The 14,039-nt window shown below is 42.6% G+C and overlaps 1 protein-coding gene across 1 annotated transcript in view; it reads left to right on the top strand.

Annotated features, from left to right (window-relative positions):
* The window catches only part of slc47a1 (solute carrier family 47 member 1), a 23,504-nt gene extending 10,122 nt beyond the window's left edge, over positions 1-13,382 (top strand). Inside the window, exons 9-17 of the mRNA XM_060890720.1 lie at positions 831-944; positions 4,007-4,074; positions 4,600-4,708; positions 4,938-5,013; positions 5,551-5,620; positions 6,444-6,576; positions 6,676-6,770; positions 6,932-7,066; positions 11,600-13,382. Of these exons, the coding sequence (XP_060746703.1) occupies positions 831-944; positions 4,007-4,074; positions 4,600-4,708; positions 4,938-5,013; positions 5,551-5,620; positions 6,444-6,576; positions 6,676-6,770; positions 6,932-7,066; positions 11,600-11,956 (1,157 nt within the window). The 3' untranslated portion in view covers positions 11,957-13,382. The remainder of the gene's footprint in view (positions 1-830; positions 945-4,006; positions 4,075-4,599; positions 4,709-4,937; positions 5,014-5,550; positions 5,621-6,443; positions 6,577-6,675; positions 6,771-6,931; positions 7,067-11,599) is intronic.
* The last annotated feature ends 657 nt before the right edge of the window (positions 13,383-14,039 follow it).

The raw sequence follows: 14,039 nt of genomic DNA, 5'->3' as shown, positions 1-14,039 counted from the left end.
TAGACAAAGAGAGACTTGGAGATGGACAGAGAGACACAGACAGAGATAGACTCAGAGATAGACAAAGAGAGACTCAGAGATAGACAAAGAGAGACTTGGAGATGGACAGAGAGACACAGACAGAGATAGACTCAGAGATAGACAAAGAGAGACTCAGAGATAGACAAAGAGAGACTTGGAGATGGACAGAGAGACACAGACAGAGAGTGACTCAGAGATAGACAAAGAGAGACTTGGAGATGGACAGACAGACAGAGACAGAGAGAGACTCAGAGATAGACAAAGAGAGACTTGGAGATGGACAGAGAGAGACTCAGAGATAGACAAAGAGAGACTTGGAGATGGACAGAGAGAGACTCAGAGATAGACAAAGAGAGACTTGGAGATGGACAGAGAGACACAGACAGAGATAGACTCAGAGATAGACAAAGAGAGACTTGGAGATGGACAGAGAGAGACTCAGAGATAGACAAAGAGAGACTTGGAGATGGACAGAGAGACACAGACAGAGATAGACTCAGAGATAGACAAAGAGAAACTCAGAGATAGACAAAGAGAGACTTGGAGATGGACAGAGAGACACAGACAGAGAGTGACTCAGAGATATACAGAGAGAGACTCAGAGCTAGACAGAGAGAGACTTGGAGATAGACAGAGCGAGAGAGAGAGACTCTGAGACAGACAGCGACACAATGAGACAGTGATAGAGAGTGTTGTGTCACAAGAGACATATTATTGCTATATTGTGGAAGTAACCCGTCTCTTGAAAGCTTTGCATTACATCTTAACTAGAAACTGTTCAAATCTACTGTCTGTGTCTCCCTCTGCAGGCTGGTCCATGTCCTCTCTACAGGAATGGGACTCCTTCATGAAGCTCGCCATCCCCAGCACATTAATGCTCTGCTTTGAGTGGTGGATCTATGAAATTGGAGGTTTCCTCGCAGGTACGTGGGTTTATCTTTATGTGCTCCATTATTCAAAATAATAACGAGAACTAAAGTCTATGATACATTTTATTAATAGATTATATGAGACAGACAGACAGAAATCCTTCACCACGGTTTGTACATACAGAATATAAATAATTTGCATCAATTTGCAAGACTATTGGATTTTTTTTTACATTTACTTTGACGGTATTTTTGAGACATAATTACTTATATTTATCTTATTTATACAAGGGTTGTTAAGGGCCTTGTTCAGGGGCCCGGCAGTGGCACAATGGCACCTTAACTGTGATTGTTTAGTAGTGCTTAATGCATTTAAGTACTCAAAAGTCTTTTTGGTATTAAAGCACAGCAGTAATGAGCAAATACTCAACACACAGCCAGGACTGTGACTGTAATACATTTGGGTCATGGATCTACAGACAAGTGTGAAAGAAAAAAAAAAACTGGGAAAATACAAAAATAAATAAATTAAATTAAATTAAATTAAATTAAATTAAATTAAATTAAATTAAATTAAATTAAATTAAAGGGGGGCACGGTGGCTTAGTGGTTAGCACGTTCGCCTCACACCTCCAGGGTCGGGGTTCGATTCCCGCCTCCACCTTGTATGTTTGGAGTTTGCATGTTCTCCCCGTGCCTCGGGGGTTTCCTCCGGGTACTCCGGTTACCTCCCCCGGTCCAAAGACATGCATGGTAGGTTGATTGGCATCTCTGGAAAATTGTCCCTAGTGTGTGATTGCGTGAGTGAATGAGAGTGTGTGTGTGTGTGCCCTGCGATGGGTTGGCACTCCATCCAGGGTGTATCCTGCCTTGATGCCCAATGACGCCTGAGATAGGCACAGGCTCCCCGTGACCCGAGGTAGTTCGGATTAGCGGTAGAAGATGAATGAATGAATGAATGAATAAATTAAATTAAAGGGGGGCACGGTGGCTTCGTGGTTAGCACCTTCGCCTCACACCTCCAGGGTCGGGGTTCGATTCCCGCCTCCACCTTGTGTGTGTGGAGTTTGCATGTTCTCCCCGTGCCTCGGGGGTTTCCTCCGGGTACTCCGGTTACCTCCCCCGGTCCAAAGACATGCATGGTAGGTTGATTGCTATCTCTGGAAAAATTATCCCTAGTGTGTGATTGTGTGAGTGAATGAGAGTGTGTGTGCCCTGCGATAGGTTGGCACTCCGTCCAGGGTGTATCCTGCCTTGATGCCCAAATAACGCCTGAGAGATGAATTAATGAATGAATGATAAATGAAATGAAATGAAATTAAATGAAATTAAATAAATAAATAAATGTGTATGCGTTTGTATAATATGTGTGTGTGTGTGTGTGTGTGTGTGTGTGTGTGTGTGTGCATTTGGTCAGCTTGCATATATATTTTTATTAAGTTACTTGTAAAAATGGCTTTAAAACTCAAAGGATAAAAGGAGAGTGAGTTTACACTCTTTAAACTTGTTCCTAGACCTTCAGTTATTGCGTCATTTCATCGAGACCTAAGAATAGCTGTGACATCATAATATCACTGACACTTCATTTAAATGCAGCCCAGAAGGTGCACATAGTTTCAGCAGACGACCTGTCTGACTGGAAGGTGAAAGTTTGTCTGGGGTTTATTTTCTCTGCTCTTTTGCCTCACGGGCAACAGAAAATGAAAATGTATGAAAAAAAAGAGAACACGAGTTCCATCAGAGAAAAATATTCGCTCAGGGAAAAGGAAGAGCAAGAAGTTATCTCAGATATGGATCAGTGGTTCATTCATTTAAATATTCAGACTTTAACATTTAAGATTTATTTAAAGGCATGTTAGTGGAATTTATAGTTCAGGAAAATTCATACTGGAAAGAAGAGTTGATTTTTTTATTTCATGACCACATTTTAAATCTCATTGCCACATTAAATAGCTTTTTAAATATATATGTATAATTACCTATATATATATATATACTGTCTATATATATATATATATATATATATATATATATATATATATATATATATATATATATATATATTTACTGTGTATACTGTGTATATATATATATATATATATATATATATATATATATATATATATATATATATATATATATATATATATATATATATATATATTTAGATATATACTGTATATATATATATATATATATATATATATTTATAGTTACCTATATATGTATATAGTTTTTTTCTGTCCTGTCCAGTCATCACAACTCTCTAAATCAGATCCATTATTCTTTAGATCCAGATCCATTATATCCGGATCCATCAGATCCATTATCCATTATACTTTCTGCTACTGTACATTTAATTCATCATACAGATTTACACATAGACTCTTTGTTTAGAGGTTTAACATTTTATGAATTCACTACAAGATTCCCGTTTGTATATAATCATATAAGTCTTTTTTATTTATTTTCTATTACATCGTTTTACAGACAGCAAAAATTTTTTTTTGTCATGTGCGCAGCCATACACAGTACAATGTTTGTCATAAGAAAGATTCAAAATGAAAAAAATAAAAATAGACTAGAATAGAGTTATAGAAACAATAGCATTTAAGCTATAGAAATATATATAAAAATAACAATTTAATATAAAGATACAGAAACAGAACAGTGTGACTATTATGGAGAAAGTGTGATTGTGTGAGATCTGGCAACCCCGGTCATGAATTCCTTATAATTATTGTCATTTTACAAAATGAATGTTTCACCCAGAGAATCTCTTTACCCAGTAACTCATTTCTCATTTGAACTCTTATCTATTAACACAAATTCTAGTCCAAATGAAAAGTCTGATATCATTTAACACACTCACTCTCACTCACTGAGAGCCAATCAACCTACCATGCATGTCTTTGGACCGGGGGAGGAAACCGGAGAACCCGGAGGAAACCCCCAAGGCACGGGGAGAACATGCAAACTCCACACACACAAGGCGGAGGCGGGAATCGAACCCCCAACCCTGGAGGTGTGAGGCGAACGTGCTAACCACTAAGCCACCCTGCCCCCCCATTTAACACACTTTAATAAAAAAAATTAAAAAAATGTCTCGTTGCCAGGTATGCTGGGAGAGATCGACCTGGCGGCCCAACACGTGCTGCTGGAGATGGGATCGATCACGTACATGGTGAGGCTGCGCTACCTGCGTCTGCTTTAGCACTCATTGACAGAGCTGTGCTGACAGCAGTAGTGTGTAAAACTCCATTCTGCAGAGAACGCATGATTACCTGCCTGTGAGTCTGATCTAAATTAAGTCAGGACCCGGTTAGCTCTCGGCATCTTAGAGAGCAGAAATGGGTTTCATATCAACATCTAGTTAAGATAGAAACTGAATAAAGAAACATTTTACTAGGAATATATCACCCCAATAGGCTACGTATAATCAGGAATGCTCATAAAAGCTACAAATTCTTGAGCTCCTGAGTGTCTACTTTCGCATGAGCTTCATACAAAGCACCACTGCGGAGTGAGACATGACAAAGACATTCGATGATGAAGATGGACACATCCTGTTCCTTAAATTCAGCATCTTTGTGCTGCTGGGATATTCATGTGTGTCTGAGTAAAGTATTTATATTAGCATGTAATCAGAGATACTCAGAAGCAGCAAAAAGAAGGACTTTGTTGTGGTTTTAATGGACACGTCTTCTAGTTTCCTCTAGGTGTACATGCAGCAGCGTGTGTCCGCGTGGGCAATGCTTTAGGGGCAGGAGACACACGTAGAGCTCTGATTACCAGCAAAGTGGCTCTGTTTGTCTCAGGTAAGAAAAAAAGGATACCTGCCTCACCACGAGGCTGCTGTCCAAACACATACTGTCATAGGAAGGTCATGTCATTTCTTTTAGTTAGTTAATAGTTCATAGTAATAGTTTTACTTCTCTTCTACTCTATATTCAGTATAACTCTGTCTAGTACTCATACAGACTACATATATACACAATACAGACTACATAATAAATGTAATACATCATGTGATGTGCTCTGCTCCAGGAGTGTTGGCACTACTACAGGGGATTGTGCTCGGTTCTACTAAATCAGTGTTAGGCTTCATCTTTACCAATGATCAGTAAGTGTGTTTATTATTAAGAGACATGATGACACTCGATTACACTGTTAATGATGATGCTTTTTTACATGTGAACACAACCTAAAACATCTACCATCTCTGTCTCTCTCTCTTTCTCTGTCTGTCTGTCTCTCTGTCTGCCTCTCACTTTCTTTCTCTGTCTGTCTCTACTCTAACTCTCTTTCTCTCTCTCTCTCTCTCTCTCTCTCTCTCTCTCTATATATAAATATATAAATATATATATATATATATGTGTGTGTGTTTTTATATACTGTATATATATATGTGTGTGTGTGTCTGTCTGTCTCTCTTTCACTGTCTCTTTCTTTGTCTGCCTGTCTCTCACTTCACTCTCTTTCTTTCTTTCTCCCTGCCTGTCTGTCTGTCTATCTATCTGTTCTGTCTGTCTGTCTGCCTGTCTCTCATTTACTGTCTTTCTTTGTTTGTCTGTGTTTTCTCTCTCTCTCTCTCTCTCTCTCTCTCTCTCTCTCTGTTTTTCTGTCTGTACTCCCCGTCTCTCTCTGCTTTTGTTCTCAGGACCATTGTTGAGATTGTATCCGAAAATATGACCTTCTATGTGTTCTTACAGTTTTTTGATGCTCTTGTGGTGAGTTGTCCCTTGTGTTACGTCTCACACATTTAACATCTGACACATTTACAGACGTGCAGCTTTCAATAATAAATACAGGAAATACAAAAAATGCTTGATTTGTACTGCATTTGTTTTAAAGCTAAATAAATAGATTTCTAAAGTTCCTGGTGTATGAAGAGTAACAGTACAGTTATAGTACTGAGCAGGTCACGTTATTACAGCTCATTAATTCACTTCACCGGTTTATTATTATTATTATTATTATTATTATTATTATTATTATTATTATTATTAATAGTAGTAGTAGTGCACTTTTAAATTCTAATTTATTTATTTATTCATTACCCATTTTTCAAATTTTATTTATTTTTATATTTATATATAAACATATATAGATTTTTAAAAATATATTTTTTTATGAATTTATTATTCCTCTGTATAGCAACTGATCCCCAGTAAATTAAACAATATAATGATATAATTAAATATTATATTAGTAGTAAATTTAGAGAAATAATAATAATAATAATAATAATAATAATAATAATAATAATAATAATAATTGTAGTGAACAATAAAATAAAATTCTGCAGGATGAATTTAAAAGCCATTAAAAAAATTTTTTTTTTATAATTTATAATTTTTAAGCAAAGCCATAATTTATAATACTTTCATGATATTACATTTCTTAAGATTTACGATTTTTTGTCACTTGAATTTTTCATACCTCTATTATACCTTTATACCTGAGTTCTTTCTTTAATTTTTTTTTTCTAATGTAAAAAATCTTTTTGTAAATATTTATCATTAGAATTATTTGGTGTGTTTTTCCATGTAGTGTGTAAGCTCTGGGATCCTTCTGGGTTCAGGAAATCAGAAGATAGCAGCCATATCCAACCTGATCTCTTACTACTGTATCGGACTTCCTTTGGGAATATCGCTGATGTTTGCTGCCAAGCTGAGGATTCTGGGTAATTATATTTCTCCCAGTGTCTCTTTCCAGTCACAACAGAAGCGTCATTTTTCATTCTCACTGAAACCTCTTGTTTTTGTCTTCCTCTACTTCTCAGGTCTGACGCTCGGTCTCTTGGTCTGTGTCATCATCCAAGCTTGCTTCTTCATTGTGCTCATCTTTAAACTCGATTGGCAGAAGCTGACTGAGAAGGTAGAGCCTAAAGCGCAGAGATAAAGAGATCAAGCTGTATGGACTGTCGATCTTAATGTTATGAGAACTCCATTTATTATTGTGTTAGCCTTAATGTCTAGCAGATTTATCGTAATAGAGCTCAAGCCGGCCGTTAACTGCCTTTGATGCTTTTCTTTCAGGCCCAGAAACGTGCTGGAAGGAATGGGAAAGTGAACTGTGTAGGACAGAAGGCACCTCTTAGTGTACCAATCATGGACAACATGATTCCTGAAGAAACAGACAACCCTGAGCAACTATATGCTGGAGGAACTATGGTGAGTTCATACTGATCATCCATCCATCCATCTTCTACCGCTTATCCGGGGCCGGGTCGCGGGGGCAGCAGTCTAAGCAGGGACACCCAGACTTCCCTCTCCCCAGACACTTCCTCCAGCTCCTCCGGGGGAATACCGAGGCGTTCCCAGGCCAGCCGAGAGACATAGTCCCTCCAGCGTGTCCTAGGTCTTCCCCGGGGCCTCCTCCCGGTTGGACATGCCCGGAACACCTCCCCAGGGAGGCGTCCAGGAGGCATCCGGAACAGATGCCCGAGCCACTTCAGCTGACCCCTCTCGATGTGGAGGAGCAGCGGCTCTACTCTGAGCTCCTCCCGAGTGACCGAGCTCCTCACCCTATCTCTAAGGGAGCGCCCAGCCACCCTGCGGAGGAAACTCATTTCGGCCGCCTGTATCCGGGATCTTGTCCTTTCGGTCATGACCCAAAGCTCATGACCATAGGTGAGGGTAGGAACGTAGATCGACTGGTAAATAGAGAGCTTTGCCTTGCGGCTCAGCTCTTTCTTTCCCACAACAGACCGGTATATCGACTGCATCACTGCAGAAGATACACCGATCCGCCTGTCGATCTCCCGCTCCATCCTTCCCTCACTCGTGAACAAGACCCCAAGATACTTAAACTCTTCCACTTGAGGCAGGGGCTTTCCACCAACCTGAAGGCCTCATGGCCTCAGACTTGGAGGTGCTGATACTCATCCCCGCCGCTTCACACTCAGCTGCAAATCGTCCCAGTGCACTCTGAAGGTCCTGATTTGAAGAAGCCAACAGGACAACATCATCTGCAAAAAGCAGAGACGAAATCCCGTGGTCCCCAAACTGGACTCCCTCCGGCCCCCGGCTGCGCCTAGAAATCCTGTCCATATAAATAATGAACAGAACCGGTGACAAAGGGCAGCCCTGCCGGAGTCCAACATGCACCGGGAACAAGTCTGACTTACTGCCGGCAATGCGAACCAAACTCCTGCTCCGGTCATATAGGGACCAGACAGCCCTTAGCAAAGGGCCCCGGACCCCATACTCCCAGAGCACCCCCCACAGATCACCACGAGGGACACGGTCGAATGCCTTCTCCAGATCCACAAAGCACATGTGGACTGGTTGGGCAAACTCCCATGAACCCTCCAGCAACCTGGTGAGGGTATAGAGATGGTCCAGTGTTCCACGACCGGGACGAAACCCGCATTGTTCCTCCTGAATTCGAGGTTCGACTATCGGCCGGATTCTCCTCTCCAGTACCCTGGCATAGACTTTTCCGGGGAGGCTGAGGAGTGTGATCCCCCTATAGTTGGAGCACACCCTCCGGTCCCCCTTCTTAAACAGAGGGACCGCCACCCCAGTCTGCCAGTCCAGAGGAACTGTCCCCAGACGCCACGCGATGTTGCAGAGGCGTGTCAACCAAGACAGCCCCACAACATCCAGAGACTTGAGGTACTCAGGGCGGATCTCATCCACCCCCGGTGCCTTGCCACTGAGGAGCTTCTCAACCACCTCAGTGACCTCAGCTTGGGGGATCGACGAGTCCTCAACTGAGCCCTCTGCCTCTGCTTCCTCAGTGGAAGACATGTCGGTGGGGTTGAGGAGATCCTCGAAGTACTCCTTCCACCGTCCGAGAATGTCCCCAGTCGAAGTCAGCAGATTCCCACTCCCACTATAAACAGTGTGAGCAGGGCACTGCTTCCCCCTCCTGAGGTGCCGGACGGTTTGCCAGAATTTCTTCGAGGCCAACCGATAGTCCTTTTCCATGGTCTCACCGAACTCCTCCCAGACCCGAGTTTTTGCCTCTGCAACCACCCGGGCTGAAGCTCGCTTGGCCCTCCGGTACCTATCAGCTGCCTCCGGAGTCCCCCGAGCCAACCAGGCTTGATAGGACTCCTTCTTCAGCTTGACGGCATCCCTTACTTCCGGGGTCCACCACCGGGTTCGGGGATTGCCACCACGACAGGCACCGGAGACCACAGCTCCGCGCGGCCGCGTCGACAATGGAGGTGGAGAACATGGTCCACTCAGACTCAATGTCTCCAACCTCCCTCGGGATCTGGTTGAAGCTCTGCCGGAGGTGGGAGTTGAAGATCTCTCTGACCGGAGACTCTGCCAAACGTTCCCAGCGGACCCTCACAGTACGTTTGGGTCTGCCAAGTCTGTCCAACTTCCTCCCCGGCCATCGGATCCAACTCACCACCAGGTGGTGATCAGTTGACAGCTCCGCCCCTCTCTTTACCCGAGTGTCCAAGACATACGGCCGGAGGTCAGATGAAACAACCACAAAGTCGATCATCGACCTCCGACCTAGGGTGTCCTAATGCCATGTGTACTGATGGACACCCTTATGCTTGAACATGGTGTTCGTTATGGACAAACTGTGACTAGCACAGAAGTCCAATAACAGAACACCACTCGGATTCCGGTCAGGGGGGCCGTTCCTCCCAATCACGCCCCTCCAGGTGTCACTGTCGCTGCCCACGTGAGCGTTGAAGTCCCCCAGTAGAACGACGGAGTCCCCGGTCGGAGGACTTTCCAGCACCCCTCCCAGAGACGCCAAGAAGATCGGGTACTCTACACTGCCATTTGGCCCGTAAGCCTATGAGCAAGCCCACACCAGCCCGCCGCCTCTCACCGCGGGCAACTCCAGAGTAGTAGAGGGCCCAGCCTCTCTCGAGGAGTTGGGTTCCAGAGCCCAAGCCGTGCGTGGAGGCGAGCCCAACTATATCTAGTCGGTATCTCTCAACCTCCCGCACCAGCTCAGGCTCCTTCCCCCCCAGCGAGGTGACATTCCATGTCCCTAGAGCCAGATTCCGTGTCCGGGGATTGGGTCGCTGAGGCTCCCGCCTTCGACTGCCACCCAATCCACAATGCACCAGCCCCTTACGGTTTCTCCTGTAGGTGGTGGGCCCACAGGAGATCGGCCCCACGTCACTCCTTCGGGCTAAGCCCGGCCGGGCCCCATGGGGTAAGACCCGGCCACCAGGCGCTCGCATGCGAGCCCCAACCCCGGGCCTGGCTCCAGGGTGGGGCCCCGGGTTGCGCCATACCGGGCGACGTCACGGACCTTGTTTTAACTTTCTTCATAAGGGTTTTTGAACCGCTCTTTGTCTGGCCCGTCACCCAGGACCTGTTTGCCTTGGGAGACCCTACCAGGGGCAGAAAGCCCCAGACAACATAGCTCCTAGGATCATTCAGGCACTCAAACCCCTCCACCACAATAAGGTGGCGGTTCAAGGAGGGGTCATACTGATCATTTACAACTGATCAAATTTTTTTTTTTTTTTTTTTCCACCTTTTTCTTTAAAACTCTTCTGTCATACTGATCATTTACACTCAAATTATCATCATAATAATAACAATAAGAAGATGAAGAAGACAAAGAAGAAGAAGAGTTTTAAAGAAAAAGGTGAAAAAAAACAAGACAATGTAGATCAAGAAGGTGAAGAAAAAAATCATTAAGAAGAAGAAAAGGAAAAATATTATCAAAAAAAGAAGAAGATGAATTTGAAAAAGAAGCCAGAGAAAAAGAAGCCAAATTAGAAGATCAAGAAGATGAAGAAAAGGAAGAAACTGTCAAGAAGACAAAGAAGAATAAATAAAGAAGAAGATATAGAGCTGAAGAAGAAAAAGAAGAGACAAAGAAAAAGAAAAAGAAGAAGAAGAAGAAGAAGAAGAAGAATTTGAAAAAGAAGAAGATCTAGAAGGTGAAGAAAAGGTTATCAGACTGAAACTGGCAATGGTCGATTCGAGGCGTAAACAGAGATACGAGAGCTCGGCTAGGTCATGGTCAAAACACACACACACACACACATACACACACACACACACATACACAAAAACAGAATGTCTGTAACATGTTATAGGTTTAGTAACGTCGTAGACCCCAAGATGTGAGCGAAGCAGAAATAAAGTGCATTTAAACAGGAACAAAGAGAACCGAATCGTTAGAATCAGGTGAAGATATTTCAAATGAAGGTGAATGTATTTTGAACCCTTTTATTAGACATACATTTACAGCATTTAGCAGACGCCCTTATCCAGAGCAACTTACATTTTTATACAACTGTGCAATTGAGGGTTAAGGGCCTTGCTCAGGGGCCCAGCAGTGGCAGCTTGGTGGACGTAGGAATCAAACTCACAACCTACCGATTGGTAGCCCAACACCTAAACCGCTAGGCTACCACATCCCACCACAGACATTACTTCAGATACATTACAGAACAGTGAGATTCAGTCTACACATATCCCAAATTTGGAAGTTGGGGTCAGAACACAGTGTCAGCCATGATACAGCACCACAGGAGCAGAGAGGGTTAAAGGCTTTACTCCAGGGCCCAACAGTGGCAGCTTGGCAATGCTGGGGCTTGAACTCTGATCTTCTAAACATCAACCAATTCTTTTGGCTACCAGATTGGCCGGCGTTCATGGTCTTGCGATTATTTTGCATCTAGTCAAAGCCAAACCTTTAGGCTATTACTGATCTCTTTACTTCATGAATATTACGTGTTAACTCTTTACTTCTCTCCACCTTAGGTACGCTCTGTAAACATTTGCTCCAAAACAAGCGCCTACGCTCCAGCCAGCACCAAAGATGAGAAACAGGACAAACCTGTGATGGGTCAGGGGGAAGTGGACGACGGTGAAGCGGGAGAAGTCCGACTCAAAGCCCCGCTATCCGTCCCTCAGCTGGTGCTGAGGAGAGGACTGGCTGTCCTGGCTGCAGTGTTGCTGCTGGCCGCCAGCATCGTGGTTCATGTGACCTGCCCACCTCCACAGCCGTTCATCCATCTTAAGAGCAACCTCACTACAGACTGGGGAAACCACACCAGCACTACTGCCTTCCCAAACGCTATAGCTTCTGACTACCACTTAACAATGACACCGATCTGAATTACGGTGCTTTCGAAACACACGAACCACCAAAGCAAGCAAAAATTGTGCTGAGGAATTGCTGTGGTTTTAGTGCAGCCATTTCTTTAGCAGGTTTACCAAACACCAAACCAGTATTGAACCACATTTGTACCTCAACATTTCTGTAGATATGCAGGTGAAGAAGCTGTTCAGTCGAGCTGCTTAACCCTCAAAACGTTTAACACTCCAGTTCTCTCTGAACCCAAGAGCTTGAAAGGGGTCCGGTTGAAATGTTGTCGAATAGATTTTCACCAAAAAAAATTCACTTATCTGCAACGAATAATAATAATAATAGTTAGCATGTTATCACGTTACCGAGACGGGTTGCCAAGTCTGTTTCAGAGCGTTATGCTATACATATACACATTAGCATCGTGACGTAACCTAGCCAGTCCACCTACAGACATGTTTTTCAGAGGTGTGATGGAAAACCTGTTAAACTCCACACGCAGACTAAACCCAAGCTCGGGATCGACCCAGGAACCGTGGCGTGCTTGTCCTTGCCCTGGCATGCTTCCCCAACACGCGCTATTAATGATTGATTGTTATTCTTGAGCTAATCTGTCTTTTTTTTATATGCTCATAACGTTACAGATCTATTCATGTGTTTGTAAATGTTTCTAATATGACAGCCCACGTCCCGTGTCGTGTTACAAAATTATCACTGAAACGGTTTTCTTCAACAAAGAACCAAACTATCTGTTGTGCAAAGGACAGCTTTAGTTTCCATTGTTGAAGTTTTTTTTTTATTTTAAGTCCATGTCACAATTTAATTAGCATGTTAAGACATGTTTTTTTTTTGGAATGACTCACAATTTTGTAGAACCGTCCTACAGAGTCAAGTTCAACATCCTGGTAATTTTTTCCTGTTCCATCTCACTAAAAATGTTAATTAGTAAACGTATTACTGTTATGTAACAACTGGAACAAGTGATTTTTTACAGTCTTACTGACCATCTATAGAAACAGGTCAGAAGTTATTTTTCCAGTGAGAGAACACAAATTACAAATCGAATGGATTCGTAAATAAAAGTGACATCAAGAGACTAAACCTTAAGAAAGCTTTACCTTAACCTAAAGCTTAACGCTTTTGATATTAACGATTCGTATAATTTCGTATTAATCCCAGTCATCGTGACAAAGCTGTGTGAGACGACGTCGTAAAATATTGAACATGAAGCTGACTGAATGTCACATTAAGAGCGCTGATCCCCATCAGTTCTGATCTCGTGATCATCTTCAGGCCTCGGCTTGTGGTTGAAAATGAAACACCGTTTTGTTTTTATTCATATTATTATTATTATTTGTTTGTTTGTTTGTTTTTGTTGGTTCCTCCACTAGGCTGTGCTGTAATCATAAATCGCATTGGATTGGTACATAATATAATAAATGTACTTTTTACAACGTTTCAATGTTTTCATAAAACAAAGTTGAATTTATTTATTTATTTATTTATTTGTACTCCTGCTCTTTTCAGGGCCTGAAAACCATCATCCAATGATAAAGAACTGACTTACACACAAACACACACCCTCCTCATCATCATCATCATCATCATGACCATCATCATAGATTACCTCTATGATGCGTTGACCAGTCAAGTTTATAGATTATAATATGGAAGAAAAGAGACTGACACACAAACAAACCACTCAGAATATATTTATTTATTCCGAATGACCAGCAGTGGCAACAATTCCTTCAGCCCAAATTTGACATCTCTTAATGTAACAATTTTAACCCCACAAAAAACAGTGGGGTTAAAATTTAACCCGCTTGCTAAATAACAGTGTAGAATTTAAAATAAATTGCTAATCACATTCATTCTAATCAGATACAGGTCTAAAATCTATTCAAAAAACTCAAAAAACCAAAAGCACGGCAGTGTTCATTTTGACAGCTTTAGTTCAAACAAGATTTGTAAAGTTCGTTGCAACAAACTTTGATGTTGGCTTTGACGAGGCAAGTATTCGCAAAGGCCGGTGCGTTTTGGAGGCAAATGGACAGAAAGATAGGGTGCCAAAACATTTGGAGGCAAGTGGAGACGAGCATGTGACGTCAT

Source organism: Tachysurus vachellii, chromosome 17 (assembly GCF_030014155.1).
Source record: "Tachysurus vachellii isolate PV-2020 chromosome 17, HZAU_Pvac_v1, whole genome shotgun sequence".
In the NCBI taxonomy this organism is placed as follows: domain Eukaryota; kingdom Metazoa; phylum Chordata; class Actinopteri; order Siluriformes; family Bagridae; genus Tachysurus; species Tachysurus vachellii.
This window is presented reverse-complemented; position numbering and strand designations above follow the sequence as displayed.